Source organism: Daldinia vernicosa (assembly GCF_022497035.1).
Source record: "Daldinia vernicosa strain CBS 139.73 unplaced genomic scaffold F5Y00scaffold_17, whole genome shotgun sequence".
NCBI lineage: Eukaryota > Fungi > Ascomycota > Sordariomycetes > Xylariales > Hypoxylaceae > Daldinia > Daldinia vernicosa.
The window spans coordinates 101944-123251 of record NW_025953933.1 but is presented as its reverse complement, the minus strand read 5'-3'; the positions used below and the strand labels follow the sequence as shown (position 1 = coordinate 123251).

The following is a 21308-nucleotide window of genomic DNA, read 5'->3' as shown; positions in this document are numbered from 1 at the left end:
GTCTTTCCGTCCGGCCTCCACTCCGCTCGCGGTACAAGGCATAGCTGCCAATAGAATGACATACGCGATGTCTTCAAAGGTCGAGACAAGATCGCCAGGGTCTTTTCCTAATCGTCTACGGTGGTCCCCACGATAGAGGTGTGTTTCTCACGGGTGGGGGGAAGAGGAGAGCCATGGAATAAATACACTACATGGGAGATATGGGAAGGACATGGGAGAGAGACATGTTTACACTACTCCTCCCCAAGCCCTCCGCTTTCTTTATGTCCTCACCCGTTAGCGGCTGACTGAATGCAGAATGACATGCCAATTTTTTACACAATGCACAAATACCCCTTTCCGCCGTGCCCGCCTTCCAATTCGATGGTGTGGTGCTTATTAGTGGTTTATGGGGTGGCATGGTCAATCAACTACGTAGTAGCGAGCCTGCAAGTCTAGTACAAGTCTGGAGACTTTGGAGGGGACAATGCATCATCAGCCTTGTTCGTGGCGAAAGTCTAATGGCCCTGGTTCGGTTATTGGCTTGTCGCCTCTCACTTACGACATAGCCTGCAGGCTTGGTTTCCCATCCCGGCACTAAAACGGCGTCCCTACATGTCGATCAACCCCCATCCTGAACCTCTCAGCGTTCTGTTTGTATCTGTGTATGTATGCAGTAAGGTGGTGGCAGTAAACAACCCAAGCTATCTTCTGACTAGTTCACAGCTTAGAGGGTGGACTGCCTAACCTACCTAGGTAGTTCTATTAATTCCCAGCCCCAACATAGCACCTCTTCTTTGATGAAGTCTAGTTCTTCTGAGGTCACGGCCCGCTCTAGTTCAATTCTTCATATCCCCCTCTTTTCTCGTCTTCATCTTTACATATAAAACCTCGAGACCTCACGTTTCCGTTCGCTTGTCATTACGATCTAACGATAATACCTATTCATCTTAAAGATATATACTGAGTTACGAACCGACTTCGGTCTTGTACCACTACCAAATAGCCAACTTGATCTTTTGAATTGTCATATTAAACCCGCCTTGACGCCGTATTCTTCTATTAAACATCGCATCACCAATCCTACACCATGTCCGCACGAGGTTCCTACAGTATGGCCATGCCATCATCTATCCCCCCGCCTGTAGATCTTGCGAGTTATGCTCGGTCAATGCACCTACACACAAAGAGGCAAATGGAGGCAGCAAACATGCCCACAAGTCGGCGGAGTCATCGGTCGTCGCGTACCCACGTACCCGGTCTTCCCAACGGCACATCAGCGACTTCATCGTCGAGGAGTCCGGATGAAGTCGAGTACCACGATTGAAATACATGTACGAATAAGAGGAGTCAAGAAAAACACCAATTTAATATAAACGTACACGAATATGTCCCATGAAATAACGGGACATTGGCGGGGAAAAAAAACCAACAACAACCAGCAACACGAATTGGCTCAGCTCGGCCGAGTTTAGCAGCCGGATATGAACGAACACTTTGTGAGGCGTTCCGGATTCTATTAGGAAGGCGAATACACACGCATATAAGCGGGAATCCTTGCATTAGTCGGGATTTACGACGGACAGCCGACCGCCCGCGAGGGAGCGCGGGTTTCAGGTCCACGGCTGGGGAGTTATTACATTACATGGGAAAGCGATTGGGAAGAGTGTACGTTTAATCAGCAAACGCAAACGCAACGCAAAGCAAAGCAGTTCTGGCGAAGGGCGTCGGACAACAAAGTCGTCGGGAATTTTGTGGTAGTGGTATTCTAGGCAACGCACACACGAGAACCACTAAGCGACCGTGATAGACGAGTCGTACGAGAACACGAATCTGATTGATTGATGATCCCCCGGATACCCGGGATGATCGCGAACATCCATCTCAAACCTTTTCTGTCTTTTCTTGTTGCGCTTGACGTGTGCTGGCATATTGTGACATATTGACCGCTCTTATAGTAATCTTGTGACACTTCTATGGGCCAATTGCTTATACCTTGTTGCCTTTTCTTGGTTTTTATTTTTTTTTTCAATTTTTTATTTATTGTGCCTGGTATATCTTCTAATCGTCTAGCATGAGTCTCATTTGTTGGCGAAATTTACTCCGATCTGGTTGCTCTACGATGAACATTCCTACATATCTACCTATTTCTAAATATAAATATTTATATCTTTTATCCCGAATCTGCATTTCCAAATAAATCCGCTCAATCATGACTGAAATTACAGACGAAGATTACTCTAGATTGCGGAACCGACAGATCCATGCGGGACGCGGGATACGATGTCGATCTTTGCACGTCCCTGGTAGCCCGGGGTGGAATGTCGGTAAGATATGTCGAAGCACATCACGTTGCCCAACGATACCCGCTGTTAGAACCCCCTCATGGAACTACGATACTTTTAATTCGTCTTTGGCAAATGCGTGTCGGCTTGAACGGGACAGGGGTTTCTGATAGAAATGGAGACTTCTCCATTGAGAAGAGTTGGTTTAATCATCGCGGCTTGCCGGCAGACGGCCAACTATGGAGATACGTTTGTTATGCTTAAGATTATCTTCATTATTGGATGGAGTCGCGGCTCCGTATTGTCATTTGTAAACCGGCCTAATATCCATCGCTATGCTATGCTATACCACGCTATCACATGCCACCCGAGTCGTCATAACTAATTGCAATCTCGACTCATTTATACGAGAGGGGTCTTCTTCTTGATACCGAGCGCTGCCGCGTGATCCTTTTTCTTCTTTACTACCCGCTTGAATGATGGGGGCGGCATGTCCTTAGATGGCACATTTGCCGCCGACGATGATGACGCTGTTGCTGGTTGGGCTTGGAGGGTACTGTTACCGTTACCGCTACTTCCGGGCGTGAGCACCGACGTCGAAGCGGACGCCACGTCATCCATTTCCTCGTCTATAACGTCTTCGGTCATGCGGTCGACCTGTCTCGCGAACTCAAAAGCCCTTCTTGCCGCCTCTGCGTCTTCTTTCTCCTGCCGCTCCGCTTCATTATCGATGGGTAGCGCAACGCCCACTTCTACGCCATCCTGATTCGCACGTTCTAATCGGGCATTTCTCGTGCGTATCTCGTCTAGGGCGTCCGCGACCGCCATCTCACGCTTCGCGTCTACGGTCTTGGCCTCAAGCTCTACCATGGCGTTCCGCTCCTCTTCCTCCTTCTCTAACCTGTCTAGCCGCTCTTCGTCCGTCTCATCCACTCCTACTCGCCATGGCTCTGTGCTCCGTTTTGCTCCACTCTCGCAGGCCTATGATTGAGGTTAGAGAACGAACGGAATTCATATGGTGTTGCGTTAGTAGAGGACTGGGACTGGGACATACGTAGTCTTGGTTCTTGGGATCTGTCTTGAATGTGATTTGTCCGCTGCATCTTGTACATCGGATATAGAATCCTGTCTTATATTAGTATTATATAGGGATACTTGGTAATTGATTGCTGCATAGGATAGGCAAAGAAGAAGAATAAGTTGTAACATACTATCGAATATGTTAGCTTCATCGAGGATAATAAAGTATGAGAAAGGTAGACGCTTGGCATGTACCTGAAAATCTGAATGCCTAGATATTTCTCGTCTAGGGGCGTCTCTTTTCGCGCGTTGAACTAAATTTTAATATTAGCATGAGTGCCATCCAGAGGACATCCTGGGATTAGACTCGTACCTTTCTACCTTTGTAGATGTACTCTCCACATGTAGTACATTTCATAGAACTGCCAAGTATTAATACGTGGCTCACTCTAGAGGCATATTTACTCCAAGAACATTACATACTACAAACACGTTAGCTTCTATATAAAAGGAATATATCGGGATCGAAGGATAACATAAAAATATATTTCGAAGACTTCACATACCAATGGTGCTGCCAGGCGGACAGTCTGAACCTTTGGGCCGGCATTTTTAGGCCCCTTAACCCTCTTGATCTGGCTTGGATCGAAGTCAGGGGGGTAGTATTTGGCTGCAAACAGTTAGGACTGAAAGCGGACAAAGCGATGGCTATTATTCAGGGGTTGAAGATGATATAGAACCATGGTTGGGGGAAGACATACTGAGAACTTTTCGTTCAGACATGGTCCTTGACTTTACGAGATGAACGGGGAAGTCGAGTTTGTGGGGCTATTCGTTCCTAGGTAACTACTTCGTTTCGATGAGACGCGTCTTATGGCGATGCGTTTGAAGACGTGAATAATCGTAAGGCGATAAGATAAATGTAGTACCAGAATAGAATAGAATGTACTAAATGTGAGGTAGCAGTTGATTGGTAGGTACCTATTTCGGGTACGGTATCAGGTGGAGATGTGGCGCTAGTCACGTGGTGTTCAACCTCACTTACCTGGTTATTCACCGTGACGCCAGGACGCTCACCTTGAAGACTGCGGCTGAAATTGGGGCTTTTAGAAAAGATACGAAGATACATCATGTCCGGTATTGATAAGATTTGCTCCACTTCCCCGTGCGGGTATGATGCATGCCAAGACTTTATAAACTGGGACCAATCTATAATTCAAGCCTCGTTAATTCCTTCGTGTAGATATGAGATGATAGATGCATTACACCAAATCTGGTTTCGATCTAATGGGGCTAACCAGGCATGCCTCCGTCATACTAGGTCATAAATTTCGGACTGGATCTGAAGAAATGACTTGCCATCGGTGGTATGTATGTAGGAAGGTCGAATTATGATGCTTTTTTAGGGCTGTTAAACGAGATTCGTCAGCGACATAGATTGGTCCCAGTGCCATAGGTATTCTGGGGGAACGTCACCGACGATCTTATTAAGATCCAATATTACTACCTCCTAGAACTTAGATGGATCTTACGCAAGCTTATTACTATCATAGACTGTTCCATTATTTAACCCTTTGTGTGTTATTGATGATTGTAGAATTGTCCACTATGGAGCAGATTCATCTTCGATCTCGAATCCCAGCCTCGAACATTTCCGCTAAGGTGTCCCATTTTCCTGCAGCAGCGTCGCCACTGGCCCTTGCAACTCCTCTCAGCCCGCTACAAATGAATTTCAAGTGGCGATCCATGTCCGCTCGTATGTCACTAAGGACTTCGGCGAACGTCTTTTCCTTATCTTGCATCATCGACGTCTTGTCCTGATCCAAGAGAAATGTTTCGTCTTCCTCCTCGCCACTCCCCATATACCGTCGACTATGCTTCATGGGTGAAGACATTACTGATAATCGTGATAACTCCTGTTCCTCTTCCTGTTCCCGTTCGGATTCTAGCTGGCGTGCATCCTGGAGCCTGATAGTAAGATCAAACATGTCCAGAATGCATTCTCGGATAGGATCAAGCTTGCTGCCTAAACACACTTCGCTGATGACCTGTTTTGTATACGCACTGTGTAATGCGGTCATAGCAGTTATGTCCTCTGTATGCCGAAGGTTCTGGTGAAGCTCAGCCGTGAGTGGCTCTAAGACCAACGTAATTAGGTAGGATCGAAGCGTATTGCAGAACCACAGGAGTTTCGCTCTGAGGCCATAATAGGTTGTTTGGTCCGATGACGTATTCGGTGTACCCGCAATGTTGTCAGAGACTAAGCGGTATTTGTGAAGGACGTAAGTAGCCCGACGAAGCTGCAGTAAGAAAGTAAAGACTGCTTCATATTGGACAAGACTCTCATCTGATAAGATAATCCTGATCGGCCAGGACAAACGATAGAGGATCCTAACAAGCGGCAGACCCTTGCGAACCGATCTTCGAATATCTTTTACATCATCTGTAAGACTATCTGTGGCCACGCTAACGGCTAGTCGATGAGCGTTAATAATAGTACTGAATGTCTCATGTGCTAGAGCGGTCAAGTTGAAGTGATCATGCCAGTTTGAATTGAGGAGATCCATATTGTTGAAGATAGCAAAAGCGAAGAGGTCGGACTGTGCCCCATTGGACATAAGGTATACTTGCCGAAGCGCATCCATAACTGACCAGAGACTACAAGACTCGAAGAGAGTCCGTCGAAGAGTTGTAGATGCAGCGTGATGTTTACTCTCCATCCATTTCTCAAAAATATCGCCAAAGACTTCGGAAAATGGCGCGAAGACGCCATATGTCGATATAAGGTCTCTGTTAACATCTATGGGCGAGTCCGCCATATGAGTATTGGCTGACTGATACTTTCCAAGGAGCTTAAGTACAACGACGCTCTTGCCGGTGGTGAGTATTCTTGACGCAGCTGGTCGTAGAAATCGTGGTACATATAATGTGCCGTCGGTTGTTTTTCGCAAAGTATACTGATTTGACCATACTTGGCTCATGGGGACTTTGCTCGGCGAGCTAGAGATGAAGAAAGCTTTATCGTCACCTATGAGCTCTCCAGCCTCCATCCAAAGACGAATAGATCGAAGGTAAACTTGGAAACACTCGAAAAATAAGGCAGCAATAAACTGATACACCGCATCGTGTCCCTCCAATTGGGCAAGTTCAGCAGCCTCAAAAAGAAGTTCCAAGTAATAAAACGGACGAGGGTACCTTGATCGTTGGAGCTGCTGGATAATTTCCGAAATGCTAATAAGTGGTTGTAGATGAGGTTTTATATCATCTAGAACTCGGACCAGACTGATCACAACGTCTTGCTGAATATCTACGTATCGGGCTTGAAAATTCGAAATTTCGCGGTCGAATGATCGAAGTCGATCCTCAACTGCCTCTCGGAATACTTGTAATAGCGGTATATTCTGGGGCTGCTTTATAAACTCGCGAAGGATGGACAGTTGTCGGCCAGCTTCGCCGAAGGAGCCTAGTAGCGCCTTATAAAGTTCCCAGGAGGTATGCTTCAGTTGGAATTGTAACGAAGGTACCCCTTGTCCGTCGAATAGGGTATTTTCAAGACCATTTAGCATGAAAAGCACTTCGCGCACGACGTGAAACTCGGATAAGGTGATCTTATGAGATCTTCCTGTTGGTTCCTTCGATGGCGTCGCATTCCTCCAATGCTGAGTTGCTTGCACTTGTTCTAGTAGTTTCTCATCTTGAGACTCGATAAGGAAGTCGGTGGGAGATTTCTGATATTGTGTTTCGACGGTTGATGCCGAGGTGAGCTCGGCGTTAGAGGACAGATCAGATACACTTTCAAGATATTCGTCTTCAGAACTATCCCCGCCAAACTTGACATTTTTCCAGAGGTCGCGATCTTGATCCCAGCCTTCTTCTTTAGCGATGTCTTCCCATTTAAGAGGAGGGCCAATATTTTCGCTCAAGTCTTTGAGTAACTTTAGGTCAGCTAGCTTAGATTTCTGAACAGGCTGATCCTCAAGTAGCAACAAGAAGTGGAGGACTTCGGGTGTCAATTTGCTAGAAACATGTGGAAGAGCGTCTAAACGTTCCCTTAACGCATCTGCCAACCCATCTTTGTTGATGACACAAAAATGCTCTTCGAGCCCGTTGAGTTTATCCTCAACATCAAATTGGTTCGTACGTAGAAAGCTGTGATGACGAAGTCTTCGCAAGCTAGACTCTTTGAGAACATTAAAACGCCCAGGATCTGACTATCGACATGTGTAAGTGAGTGTGAAATAGGGTAAATAGTAATAGTCTACCCTACCCACCTGGCTTGATGTCGAAGTGATGATCTCGACCAACTCCTCAGTTAATGCGCCTAATGTCGCGGCGTGTGCCATACTGAATGTTTTATTGTTTTATTCGTACAAGGCTAATATTTCAAGCAAGGCTAGAATGAAATATTATGAGGCTCATTCATTAACCCGACATTTTCCCAATCGCATGTTCTTTCACAACATATGGATGTACACATGTATCCAAGGCCTTTAGGAGGTGCATTGAAGTTAAGGCCCATATTCGGAAGCTTATCTAATAAAACCTTATCAAATTGATACGCGTCGACGCGATCTGTACACTAATTACTGGGGTTGTGCCGGGGTATGACAGGTTTTAACAGTGCGGATAATGCATTACTTCATATATCACGTGCTTCCAACACTGTGGCTCCCCCTTTCCACTTGCTTATACGGTACCCACTTTCGATTTTATGTACAACAGATTACAGCGTAACCAAGATTTTCCGATACCTCATAGGTAGCCCGTACCTAATCCATCCCTCTGAACATTCTGAACATTCTGAACATTCTGAACATTCTGAACATTCTGAATATTCTAAACATGTGCCATTTGGGCCACGACTCCTGACGAAACCCTTCTATTCACCTGTACATTTCCCATCACTTAATTGATTCTCTTTTTCTGCCTTATTATGATCGCTTCTGCGATATTCTAGGCTATTCATTCTTTGACATCATTCTCTCGAAGTAGACACGAACTTGGGGCGGTAGACCTTTTGGTGAAGTTAATGAATATAAAACAGCAACTACTATAATGGCCATCGCAAGGCCCGTCCGCGCTCTTGCGCTAGCTGTCTTTATAGTCTGTTGTTTTTTCCTATACACGATATGGCGCCCGGCTTCTGGTGTACCCAGCATAAAGACTTCTGCCGACTTCCACGGTACCATCGAAAGGGATCCTAATTTGGATCGTGAGTCTTCCCTAGTTTATTCTTTATTCGCTGTGGGCTACGTCTAACAATCTGAATAGCCACGGGAGAGCCCGAAGGTAAACTCGTACGCGCAACCGAAGGGGGGTACGCCCCCGGCATCGCTGGTACCTCGAGAATCAATGCGACGATCCTGACGCTAGTACGAAACGAGGAGCTAGATGGAATATTGCAGTCGATGCAGGACTTGGAACGAACATGGAACTCCAAATTCAATTATCCGTGGACATTCTTTAACGACGTCCCCTTTACCGAGGAATTCAAGAGAAGGACACGAGCGGCGACTAAGGCTGAAACGCGATATGGTAAGTGCAATGCGACTATGGGCTTCTCGATAGGGTTGATACTAATTTAGCACTGTAGAACTTATTCCGAATGAACACTGGGATACACCGTCTTGGATCAATGACGACTTGTACAAGGAATCAGTCAAGATTCTCGAGGAGAATGAAGTCCAATATGCCGACAAAATTTCGTATCACAAGATGTGTCGATGGAACAGTGGACTTTTCTATAAGCACCCTGCGCTAAAAGACATGCAGTACTACTGGCGTGTCGAACCTAATGTCCATTTCTTCTGCGACGTGGACTATGACGTATTTCGTTACATGCAGGACAACAACAAGACATACGGTTTTACCATCACCCTCTACGATGCTCCTAAGTCAATCCCGACTCTATGGCCGGAGACAACCAAATTCATCACGCAGCATCCAGAGTATCTACACGAGAACAGGGCCGAGCAGTGGTTGACTGATAAGCAACGGCGTCCTGTCCACTGGGAGCAGGCGAATGGTTATTCGACGTGCCACTTCTGGACTAACTTCGAGATCGCGGATATGAATTTCTGGCGAAGCCAGGCATACGAGGACTACTTCAACCACTTGGATCGTGCTGGTGGCTTCTTCTATGAAAGATGGGGTGATGCACCTGTACACAGTATAGCACTTGGTCTATTCGAGGACAAGAGCAAGATTCATTGGTGAGTATTCTCGTCCTATAGCAACGAATTCAGTATGCTAACCTCTTCTAGGTTCCGCGACATCGGATACCAACATATTCCTTTCTTTAATTGCCCTAACTCGCCGAAATGCAGAGGCTGTGTTACCGGTCGTCTAACTGATGGCGAGCAATGGTTAAATAAAGAAGACTGCCGACCTAACTGGTTCAAAGTCGCTGGAATGGGTTGAATGTGACCTCAAAAGGGAGGTTTTAGGATAGGTAAAAGTACAATGGCTGCACGACATTGTCCGATGCTGTACTAATGTCTGGGAAATCCCATTACGGATAAGGATAGCATGGCGGCATGCGGTGTTCGGCGTAGAAGGAGAGGGTGCTTCATAGAAGGAGGACTGTTTTCTTAGGTTGGCATGGTATAATCAACCAACTATTTTTGCCTGGATCCGATATTAAGGATTGTCCGTACTAGGTGTCAAAGTATGCTGTTTGATACGTTGGATATCCTTTATGAAATCGCAAGACTATTTGAATGATCTAGGTTAGGGAAGACTTGTATCAATTATATCCAAATACCGTGACAATACCAGATGTACCACTAACACAATATTGATCCCCAAATCCATTCTCCCTCCAAGAAAAGCAACTTAGGACATTGCTACGTTCCTTGGGCTTACCATCTTTACCAATGAACTTCTTTGGTTCAAGACCAGCAGGTCCCCAGGGTACAACTACTTTAGCTTTCAACTCCCCCGTGAGAACATCCCATGCCCATATCCTCCCTTCTCCGTGCCGACCAGGCGCACCTGTCATCTCATCCCCCGCCAGGACGAATTGCTCTTTCCCACCAAGAATAGACTGGACACGTAGGTCTTCATTCTTCCACTCAGGATCAGAGTATGTCTTTAGACATCCTCCACTCTCCCTATCCATTAAGCGGAGCTTACTATCGAGACTGCTCACCAACATAGCCTTTCCGTCTTTCGTTAAGCACAGGCTTGTAACGCTAGGACCAATGACATCAGTGGTACACCGCCCCATACGCACATCGTACGTCCTAACGCGTCCATCGACGCTACCACTAACGATCTCGGATCCGCGCACGGCAACAGCGCTGATGGAGTCGCGGGCTTCGGTTAAGACCTGGATCGGCTTGAGGGAGTTGCTCTTCACGTCCCAGATTCGCACGCTGGTATCAAGACTACCGCTCACGAGAAGACTATCGTCCTCACCAGCGAAGGCTACGCAGTTGATACGCGCGGTGTGGCTTTGCTGAGTGCCGCCGAAGCGCCGTAGTGTCTGCGCCGATGCTACGTCCCATAGGAAGACGGCGCGGTCACCGCCTGACGACGCGAAGCGCGCGTTGTCCGAGGCGACGGTCAGCGATAGCACCTCGTACCCGTGCGCCGAGTACGTCTGAATAAGGCGACCTTCCGGTACGACCGGGGGTCCAGGGTTGCTCTTCTTAGTGATATGCGAATTTGGGTGGATAGACGTGCTGGGCTGCGGGTTGTACAGCCTGATGGACCGGTCCGCGGAGCCGGCTAGGATGTACGTCCCCGGCGAGGCCGAGTACGCGAGCGCGTGAACGGGGCCTGTGGGTGGATGCTGAATTAGCGACTTATGGCTGGGTCGTCTCTAGAGTAAGATGCGACTTACCATTAGAACCTAGTAGGTGAGCGATTGGCTTGTCCGGAAAAGTCATTGTTTGATATCGCGTCGATATCCATGACCTAGTTAGATTCCAACCACTTATACGCCCGAGATCGAGGTCAGTCACCTCTGCATCGTACAAATTGTCTCCACTTTTCCTCGAAGCTTAGAAAGTCCAAGAGGAGAGGAAAGCTGTGGGAGTAAGCTCTGGATTTATTATCTGGTAATTAAAAATTAACAACAAAGAATTTGTTATGGTTGGGTGAATTGAATAAATGAATGAATGAATGAATGAATGAATAAGGGCGTGGTTGAGTACTATTAATTAAGTCTATCCCGGGCCGCCGAGTGACGTCTTATCTTATCAAAGGCCGCCCGCCACTAATAATGTACCGTCAAAACTAAATACCAGTACTTATCGATAAAGACTTTATTTTAGCTTTACACCGGCTCCAGAATCCAGATTTTTTTTTTTTTTTTTTTGTAAAGCTTCAACAAGTTACTTACATTGCTACGACTTGTATTAAAAGATCAAGTGATTTTCTAGGAGATTAGACTAGGGCTTGACGCAGAGCGTTTGCAATGCTTCGATTGAGCAGCCGAAGCGCACGCCGTATCGGAACCTCATACATATGCACATCATGTCTTGCCTGTCATTCGACAAGGTCACTGACATTCCGTCCCACCTTGATCCCTAGTCATAATGGCAATGGCCGACATCTCTCAAGCACATCGCGCCTTCTTGCGCCCACGGCCGAAACCTCAACGCCGAATTCTACTGGTGCCGAAAATATAGAACCCCCACCACCAGAAGCGCCGAAGAAGAAGAAAAAGAAGAAGGCTCAAAAGGAAGAAAAGAATCTCGCCGCCCAGGCTGAGGGTGAACGCCAGCTACAAGTTCTGCAAGGCGCGCTTCAAGCATTAAAGAATGTTCTCGCTGCGCAGAACATTAATGTCGACCATATCGGAAAGCCTGGTAATCAGGTCAACCAAAAAGACTTAGAGCCAGAAGCAATCCCCAAGACTAAGGCTAAGGTTAAGGCTAAGGTTAAGGCCAAGAAGACAGAATCTGCGGACAACGATGAAGGGACTCAAAAGTCACAAGATTCTTCAGAGAAGAAGGAACCAAAGAAGAAGTCGAAGCGAAAAGCATCAAGCGAAGAAGATATAGCGACGGCTGATGGTGCACCGGAGCAGGCTGCAACGGAGCAGGCTGCAACTTCAAGTGGCCGCTCTAAGAAGGCTGCGAAGAGGGCGGCGGGCCGCGAAAAGCCAAAGCAGAAGACGGCTCCTAAGCTGATCAGGAAGGTAGCTTCAAAGGCTCCGAAGGGAGAAGCCAAATCTAAAAAAGGAGTCTCGTCTAGCGCTCCTCGCGAGCGAATGCGAAACGTGGACAGCGCTGATGTTTGGGGTAATTATAAAATCATCGGCGAAGATGCATCGGAAGCAAAAGAGTCAGAAAAGGGGACCAAGTCGAATAAAAGACCACCTTTGGATATCAGTACTATATCCGCCAATGATCTACGTCCAGAACCCGTTCATACGGTTCATCCGTCAGTCCCGGGATTGTCCTACGGTCTTGACAGGGTCCTGTTTAACCCCGGCGTCTATCACTTACAAGATCCTCGTTCCCGAGTCTACAACTTCGACCCATATCTCTCAGAGATTATGCCAATTCAAGAATTCGACTTCAACGCTCTGAAGCAGTATGTGACCTCATCTAAGGACTCTACACTTATTGGTATGGCGAAACAACATGGCAAGAGATACACGGGTTCGACCTCAAGTATGACATCCATGCTTTCTCACTTCCACTATCTCCTGTCGTCCTGGCGAGAAATCAACACGTCAATGCTGTCAAAGGGTTTCAACACGGATTCTCTTCAGTTCACCAAGATTATGAAAGGTCCGGCGGCAGTATTCTTGCATTGGAAAGATGGCACTTACGCCATAGATGCTGATAAGGAATTTGACACGGCCAATATCTTGAGCATGCTTGGGAAGTCCATGGAGAAACTTCTCACTCTCTCTAAAGAAGAATACGAGCGGTACAGACATACCAACTCCGACCAGATCACCGAAGAAGAGCGAAATGCCGAAGAAGCCTTTCACTATACCAAATTCCTTGATTTCATGATGCGTTCTCAATTAGATGCGCACGATCCAAGGGTGCCTGGGTCAGGTATGTTTGACCTTAAGACGCGTGCAGTTGTATCCATTCGTATGGATGCGAAAGGATTTCAGAAAGGTCTCGGCTACGAAATTCGTAACCGATTCGGCCAGTGGGAGTCATTCGAACGAGAATACTACGATATGATTCGTTCCGCATTCTTGAAATATTCTCTCCAAGTCCGTATGGGTAGAATGGACGGCATATTTGTCGCATTCCACAACACTCAACGTATCTTCGGCTTCCAATACATCCCCATAAGTGAAATGGACCTTGCATTACACGGAACATCGAACACCACTCTCGGCGACAGGGAATATAAACTCAGTCTCGCCTTACTTAATGATATTCTGGACCGCGCCAGCAAGAAGTTCCCAGAGCAATCTCTCCGAATGCACTTCGAGACAAGGACGTCAGCGAACGCGCCATTCATGTATATCTTTGCAAAGCCAGTGTCCCAGGAAGATATTGATGAGGTTCAAAATGCTAATAGGGCGTCTATTGAAGCATTTGAAAGGGAGGTTCTTGGTTTAGCTAAAGAGGAGGCAGAAGCGGAAGCGGAAGCGGAAGTTGAAGCCGAGGCCGAACCCGAGGCCGAACCCGAGTCTGTTGATGAAAACGAGAACGTGGTTCAGGGAGAGGTTGAGGGAATTGAAAAACCTACCTCATCTCAGGAAAGGTCGAGTCTGGATGCTTGGAATGAAGTGCGTCAGATGGTCGAAGATGCTGTGGATGACGACGAAGTCGGCGTCGGCGCTGTGAGGGAAGCAATCGAAGACGCTCTGGAACAGAGCGGGCTCCTTCACGCGAAATCGTCCACTGAAGCGCGGGGATATGTTGATGCCTTACTCAGCGCCATTACCAATAGCAGATCCGCTAAATCAGAGCCGACACTGAGCGCGCCGGTCGAGGGAGAGGCGACTGCTGATGAGGACGACCCTACTTCCACTCAAGAGATACCGGAGCCGGAACCCAGTAGTGAGCAATCCGTATCTGAACCTGAACTTGATACAGAGCAGTCACAAATCGAAGAAACGTCCAAACACACCTCTGGCGAAGGTGAGAATGCAGATTCTCAACCAGAAGAAATAAGTATACAACAAGATAACGGCTTAGAGACGCAACCAGAGCCTGAAACATTTACATCACCCGCGACTAATGATGAGCCTAAGAATGCCATATCTGAGTTAGATAGTCCAGCCTCCATCGAGGAGACAGCATCACAAGTACAAGAGGACGTCAGTACAACCAGAGAGGTTGAAGAGGAGGAGGAGGAGGAGGAAGACCAGGAAGAAGACGAAGAAGAAACTGAGGATATTGACGACGAATTGGAGGAAGAGGAATCGAAGAGAGATCTCAATGCGGCTTCGTCTATGTCGCCGTTGAAAGATCTCATTGTGAGAATGACCCAAAGGATTGACGAGAGGGCGCTGTCTGATCAAGCGGAGGGCTCTATAGACGACTCGTCCAAACTTAAAGAATTTGAGCGAATCCTCGGTCAGCTCATTGCCCGCTCCAAAGAAGAACAGCTCGAACCTCGAACCGATGGCACTAGTTCTATCTCAGAGGCTCCGATAGAATCGGCGATCGAAGGCCAAGCGGAGATCCTTGAGACTGGGACAGAGAAAACAGAGGATACACAGGATGCTTCTCCAGAGTCGGCCTCAGGAGAGACCCCAGAAAATGCTACGCCGGCTGAAGAGGAGATCGACCAAAATCTACTAGGTCTGGTCTTAACGATCAGAAACAAAGTTAACGGTGAATATGTGACAAGGCCGGAAAGATTAGTTCGGTCTGATGATTGGGTTGTGGAGTACAACATCGAGGAGATCGCGGCCAAGCGCGCCAATACCATCTACCGACAGTGCCAGGCGAGGCGGCGAGGGGTGTTTGAGGACACGGGCAACAAAGAATCGCAATGGTACAAGATGTTCCGCGGCAGCCTCGAGGAACGCACGATGGCTGGTCGTAGGTTTAGAGCCTCGGAGACCATGAAGGCCCAGCAGCGTCCCGTCCATGTTGTTGGCCAGGAGAAATCACTACAGTGGGAGGAAGTATTTGGAAAGCCGAATCCGAATACCCCGACGCTGGTGGAGGAATTGGTAGGAGATGAGATGGAGGAGGATGAGCATAATTAGGGAGGAGTAGATGGGCCAGGGAAAAATAAGTTAGATCTTACGTCGGCCGTAGACTTATGCTGTCTATGGCGCTACAACAGACTCCATTGTATATCTACCTAACATCCGGCCAATGGCGCTATGAATTTATTTTATACGATAGTGGGTGGGGGTGATTTGGCATAAAAAAGTATGGGTTCGCGAGGGGGTTATAAAAGTCTTCGGCTATCTCCCGTGGTGGCTGGTATGCTACACTGCGTGGAAGCAGTCCGTCTCAACTCTGTACATTTAACGCTGTATATATGACGTGTATGAATTCACATCCCCGAGGACTCGTTAACGATTAGGTTGTAGGTCAATGATTGTTCTGCTTCACCTTTATATTTACGCACTTTAGATTTATATATTTATCCCATATCCCCTCTCTAAAAATGTATACTTACTAGCTATCTATATCAGAGTTATAAGCACATATATATTTTGGCGGTGTCATATTAACTTGTTTTTAGCATTGATACTCATGTGTGAAGTCGTACGTAGCATAATTAGTTAATTCCCTAGGGTATCTACACGTAGCCAATAGCCAAGCCTCCCCCCCTTTCCCCTATTACCCAGGTTGTCACCCTATCGTGCTATCAACCGTACGTATCCGCAAAACAACCACGTACATTCACGCCCCGAGATCATAGTAGATACACTTGGTCGTCCTAAAATTATACACAAACGCATGACGACTGGCTCCGTCCGTGTTCTCCCACTCGGCGCGCCACGCCAGCAGCATCTCGTGGATCTCGCGGAGATACCTGCGCTCGTTCTTCTCGACGGACTGCTCGGCTCTGCGCCAGCTCTCGGCTTCCGATAACGACGTCTCTTGGATCAGATCTAGAACTACGTCCGACGTCTCGACGGCTGCGATCGGGCCCTCGAGGAATGTCTGTAATAGGCCCGCGGCGTTGGCCTGCGCTTGCTCGATTACTACCAAGCGGTTGAATTTCTTGGACTTGGTGCCGGCGACTAGCACGCTGACTTCCTGGTTCGGGTTTGCGGATACGGTACCGCTTTGGGCGATGGGGGCTGTGCTGCCGGTGGCATCGGATTGCTTCGTGGTTCCGCGCTCGCGTTGCGCGGCGCGTAGCCAGGGGAGGAGTTGGGATGTTGAGATCTCGGCGTCGGGGACATCTTTGCGATCCATCGTCCTGACCTTTAGTACGTTGTCCTGTTTTATAATGACGATCCATGAATACGTCTCATCGCGATTCCTCGACGTAAGTTCTTCCGGCGACCGGGAATCCCGAGCTAGCTCGGCGCTGATGTCGTGGGACCATAGCATCGAAAGGATTTCGATACCCGCCGTACGGAGAGTTTGCGCATCGAAGCTGGCTACCAGTACATCGCACTGGGAGATGTTAGATCAGGCTGGAATACGGTATACAAGTAGAATTTCGTCGTTAGACTTACTCGCTTAGTATTAAAGATTCCGGATGTTTCTTCCTCAAGCTTCTTTAAGAATTTCCCTCCGGCTTTCGGTAACCGTGCTAGCTTTTCCCATGCCAAGCTGAAACCAACTGCGTGAGGTCCTTCGCCTATTTTTGGCCGATGTGCTTTGATTAGACTATCATAACGACCACCAGCGGCAAATACATCTTTGAACTTTTTATCATATAGGCACTGGAATAGTATTCCACCCGAGAAGAAGTTCTCTTTAATGCTACTTAGGGGGTTAATGTAAATTTTCGCATGGACGCCGAGGCGTTTCGTATACTCGACTACATCTTTCAGATGGGCAAGGGTCGGTTGTAATTTTTCATACATTCGACTTCCCTCGAAGATTGTCTTGAGCTTAGCGAAGGCTTTTGCTGGGGTATCTAGCTTTCTTGTTAATTCTTTTCCTGGACCCTTCATTAGGTTTTGAAAGTCAGACACGTACCTCGGAAATCAAATCGCCGGAGATCTTCAATACTAGTTACAGATATTCCAATCATAGGTGAACGAAGCTCCGCCCGGATCTTTTGAAATGTATAAGAGTGAATGTTCAACTTGCTGAGAGACTCGGCCGCCAGTTGCCTTGCGGTCAAATCCACGTTACAGAAGTCAAATATAAGCTGCAGTAAATCAGAATGGCCGAGATGGAAGCACATTGGTGATGTCGAGGGGAACGCGTTTATAATTTCGTCTAGCACTTTGATAACCTCGGCTTCTTTCAAAGCTAGATCCAAAGTGTCTGTGGAGACGATGTCAAAATCAACTTCACCAACCATGAGCGGTTGTCCGCCGTTCCGTCTGTCCCGGTAAACGTTACCGAAGGTGAAAGATTTCCGAACTTTGGAGATATTGGTATGTTTAGCCAATGCTCTGGCATTTCCAAGCATGAGGTCGAACGGTAGTTGGACTACTGTGCCGTTCTGATCCAATAACTGAACGATATCCTGATTCGGGGGGTAATGCGGAGAGCGAGGATAGAGTGAACTGCGAGGTGTTTCAACTGCGCCATGACGGCGGAATACCGATACTAACTCTTCCTTAACTGCACTTTGATATAATAACTCAGCCGCCGTAGGATTAGGTGCCGTCATATCCCAGGCGTAATCTTTCGTAGGCTCTAGGGGTGCCGAAAATAGAGCTGAAACGACTTTTGGATAATAAGGAGAAGCAGAACTGGTAAGACTAGCGAGCGCCCTCCGCGTCGTCTCATTTTCCATTTGGATAGGCAACTTCCCACTTCGTAGCAACTCAAGGCTACTCGGACGCTCTTTTACGTCGTGCGTGACCAAAGATAGTACAATATCTGATTTTACTTTATCACCTGGCTGAAAATCGTCAGGAAGGAGAGAAGAGGTTCCTAGTTTTCCTAGCTTGTCCGCTCTCTCCATGCCTAGGATCGGATGATAACACATTTCGAAGAATATGATCCCAAGAGAATACATCTTGAACTAGGTTAGAAAGGAAGGCTAGAGGGCAGAGTGATAGGATGACTTACGTCGACCTTTGAGGTGTACGAACCCCCGCCAGTCCTTCGGACTTCGGGGGCAACATAATAGGATGTTCCAATGCTTCTTGTTAAATCGCCCGTATCCAGGCTACCAGCGGCTGGTTTATCGACGGCAAAATTGCCGGCGGTAGCTAACCCAAAGTCGCCAATTTTAACATTATTAACCCCGTCAGGGCCAAGGCCGATGAATACGTTTTCTGGTTTAAGATCACGATGAACTATATTCAGGCCGTGTATATGAACTAAACCCTCCAAAATCTGGCGAAATAATCGCCAGACCTCCTCGGCTTCCTTCCAGAGGTTCCTCTGGATAAGATCTCGGAGCGTCTTACCTATGAGGTCAGTAGTCTACAACCAGCTAATAGGTTGTAAGATGGGAAAGCTTACCCTTTTATCACAATATTCCATGGATATATACATCACGGTCCTGTAGTGTCTCTGGCTACTCTTGATTCTCGTAGGCGAAGGAATTGAATCATGTATTTCGGAGCCCACATCTGACTCGTCATCGTCATCTTCGTCTTCCTCTGTTTCTTCATCGTCCTCGACTTCCGAGTCATCGTAGCCAAATTCTATATTGGGATGGCTCGAAGATATGAAGTCCAAACCACCTGTACTAGCGGCGAATTGGATATCAATGCCTTGAGAAGCGGTACCCTTAGAATCAATGTTGACATCTTCAGTTGATGTATCCCCTTCCGAATCTGGCATGTCGGGTATTTCTTCCAGCCAGGTATTGTAATATCTTACGACTGCAGGGTGACTTAGTTGAGAAAGTAGCCTAACCTCTTTTAATATCTCAGTAAGGCTTGATTGGGATCGTTGGGTGATCTTCTTTATGGCATAAATTTGGCCATCGAGCTTTTTCCGTGCCTTGACAACTTCACCAAAACCTCCCTTACCCAGCCGTGCTTCTTCAACAAAGTCTTCCTTATACCTCGAAAAGGTCGCCCCGCGAACAGAAGAGTCACGCCTTGATCGCGTAGGCAAAGCCTGTGCCAACGAGCCAAGAGACTGTGAAGGAGAGAAAACAATAGAAGTATCGTCGATAATGACAGGGGCATCAGTTGCTAAAAACTCACTGGAACTCAACTCAAATGCACGAGGACGCTTCTTAGGATCAAGCTTGAAAAATCTAGCCACTAGTTCGTGTAGTGGTTTGGATAGAGAGAGCGATTCCATTAGAGCAGCTGGAGACTGGTATTTCTGAAATACATCTAGACCAAAGATCATTTGTAAGAAAACGACACCTAGGTCCCAGATATCGGTTTTTTGGGTGAATTGCGGCCTTGAGTTCCCAGCGACCTCTGGCGGCAACCAGTAAGTAGACCTTGCTGCATTTGCCGACGAATTCTTTTGAGACCTATGGGAAAGATTGTGCATTTCTCTCTGATATGCCGCATCCGAAAGTTTTGGAATGACGTCGCCGGTTGACTCTCTAAATAGGAGTATATTACCGGGATGTATGTCTTGGTGGGTAATTCCATGACCGTGCAAATAGCCCAAAGCGTCGAGAAGGTCTGCAGTCCACGAACGAACTTTTCCAACATCAAGTCTTCCTGCAAGATCCAACAGCTCGCCAAGTGGACCCTTATCTGCCAGTGGAGTTAAAATTCGTGCGGTCCAAGTCTTTGACGCCGACTCGGTCTCTCCGTGGTCTCGATCGATCCGGAAATTCAAGAGCTCAAGGATGTTCCGATGTGATAGCTTCTTGGCCGAATCCAACTCTCCTTCGAGAACTTGTAACTGCTTCTTAAATTGAGAGGGTTCCTTAGAAGTCGATCGTAATTCGAATTCTTTAAGAGCCAAACTTGGACCGTTTCGTTCGCCAGAAATTTCAGGCCAGACGATATATGTGGTTGCTACTTGCCCCTTTCTAAACTCGCTTCTTCCAGTGACGATATTAAACAGAAAAACATTGCCAGCAGTATCGGTAACCTCGCATGCCTGGTCGAACTCAACCTTTCCGGCTTCTAGGATACGGGAGTCTTGGGTATGGCTTGAAGCAGTTAGAGTTTTGTTTTTCTTTTTAGATTCCTTGATTTTCGTTCGTTGCCGGTCTACCTCCTTCTGTATCATATCTTGCATCACTCTTTCTTCTTCTTTTATTGCATCTTGTCTTTTACGATCCTCCTCTTCCTGCTGCTCTTTAGCTTGTCTCGCCAATTCGGCTTCGTGAGCTGCTCTCTCTTCCTCCAATGAGGGCAATTCCAGTCCTTGAGCCTTTGCCTGAGCAGCATCTTCGAGAATATCTTGGAGGCCTTGCGCTAACTCATGTATCATTGGTTCTGGCTGTTCAAGTGTAATTAAGGACTTGGGCTTCGTCTCGATGAATTTCTGTAGCTTAAACACAGTAGACTCTTTTAGACTTCCCTCATCCTTAAGACTGAGCAATGGCGCAGACTTTGGATACGTAGCTGTAAGCACGACACTTAGCGTAATAGCCACTTCTTCATCGGATAAAGCCCTAACACGAATGTCAAAGGACGGCTCGGACTTCATCCATGCACTATTAGCAGCTTTGTGCTCGATATAGTCGTCGCCATAGATGGCCTGGAGAACCATGATTTCTTCATTTTGAACGTCAGTATACGGCGTCTTATGGCCTACGTCCGGGCTGGCGGGCTTTAACCCGGGGTAGCTTGAATCATCGTTGGTTTTGGTGGTGAGCTGCTGGGGCCCTTTCCATGGAGCATTTGACTTCCAAGCCATTTTGATATTTCAGTATCATTCGCGGGTGATAGAAACGAACGAATGAAGACTCATACAGCCGCAGCTGCATGTCGTCTACTGAACTCTGGCCATTTTACAGCACTACTTGTAATATAGAAATTTTCTTATATCAATAATTGATAGCGGTGTAACAAGTCTAAGTCGAGGATGAGATTCACTGATGGTGGGGTGAAAT

General features: G+C 47.2%; 6 protein-coding genes across 6 annotated transcripts; 2 read left to right on the top strand and 4 right to left on the bottom strand.

Moving 5' to 3' along the window:
• Window positions 1-2666: 2666 nt before the first annotated feature.
• Window positions 2667-4067, bottom strand: F5Y00DRAFT_261005 (DUF572-domain-containing protein; the record flags this gene model as incomplete). The annotated part of the gene is made up of 5 exons (XM_048011121.1): window positions 2667-3245; window positions 3319-3361; window positions 3540-3598; window positions 3851-3954; window positions 4046-4067. 5 exons carry the CDS (start codon window positions 4065-4067, stop codon window positions 2667-2669), a joined length of 807 nt encoding a protein of 268 aa, XP_047865828.1.
• A 776-nt stretch (window positions 4068-4843) lies between these two features.
• On the bottom strand, window positions 4844-7803 carry F5Y00DRAFT_234108 (Spc98 family-domain-containing protein). Its single transcript, XM_048007391.1, has 2 exons — window positions 7556-7803; window positions 4844-7495 (listed from the first exon to the last, which is right to left on the bottom strand). Exons 1-2 carry the CDS (start codon window positions 7625-7627, stop codon window positions 4904-4906), a joined length of 2664 nt encoding a protein of 887 aa, XP_047865827.1. The 5' UTR covers window positions 7628-7803; the 3' UTR covers window positions 4844-4903.
• A 536-nt stretch (window positions 7804-8339) lies between these two features.
• Window positions 8340-9704, top strand: F5Y00DRAFT_261003 (glycosyltransferase family 15 protein; the record flags this gene model as incomplete). The annotated part of the gene is made up of 4 exons (XM_048011120.1): window positions 8340-8496; window positions 8556-8819; window positions 8878-9496; window positions 9548-9704. 4 exons carry the CDS (start codon window positions 8340-8342, stop codon window positions 9702-9704), a joined length of 1197 nt encoding a protein of 398 aa, XP_047865826.1.
• A 162-nt stretch (window positions 9705-9866) lies between these two features.
• On the bottom strand, window positions 9867-11263 carry F5Y00DRAFT_45363 (WD40 repeat-like protein). The gene is made up of 2 exons (XM_048013682.1): window positions 11131-11263; window positions 9867-11066 (listed from the first exon to the last, which is right to left on the bottom strand). Exons 1-2 carry the CDS (start codon window positions 11174-11176, stop codon window positions 10030-10032), a joined length of 1083 nt encoding a protein of 360 aa, XP_047865825.1. The 5' UTR covers window positions 11177-11263; the 3' UTR covers window positions 9867-10029.
• A 297-nt stretch (window positions 11264-11560) lies between these two features.
• F5Y00DRAFT_45341 (Pet127-domain-containing protein) lies at window positions 11561-15895 on the top strand. Its single transcript, XM_048013681.1, has one exon. The coding sequence runs from the start codon at window positions 11707-11709 to the stop codon at window positions 15430-15432; it is 3726 nt and encodes a 1241-aa protein (XP_047865824.1). The 5' UTR covers window positions 11561-11706; the 3' UTR covers window positions 15433-15895.
• Window positions 15896-15919: 24 nt separating this feature from the next.
• F5Y00DRAFT_234105 (serine/threonine-protein kinase gcn2) lies at window positions 15920-21292 on the bottom strand. The gene is made up of 5 exons (XM_048007390.1): window positions 18788-21292; window positions 18389-18727; window positions 17339-18335; window positions 16870-17276; window positions 15920-16807 (listed from the first exon to the last, which is right to left on the bottom strand). The coding sequence occupies exons 1-5, from the start codon at window positions 21110-21112 to the stop codon at window positions 16082-16084; spliced, it is 4794 nt and encodes a 1597-aa protein (XP_047865823.1). The 5' UTR covers window positions 21113-21292; the 3' UTR covers window positions 15920-16081.
• Between the last annotated feature and the right edge of the window lie 16 nt (window positions 21293-21308).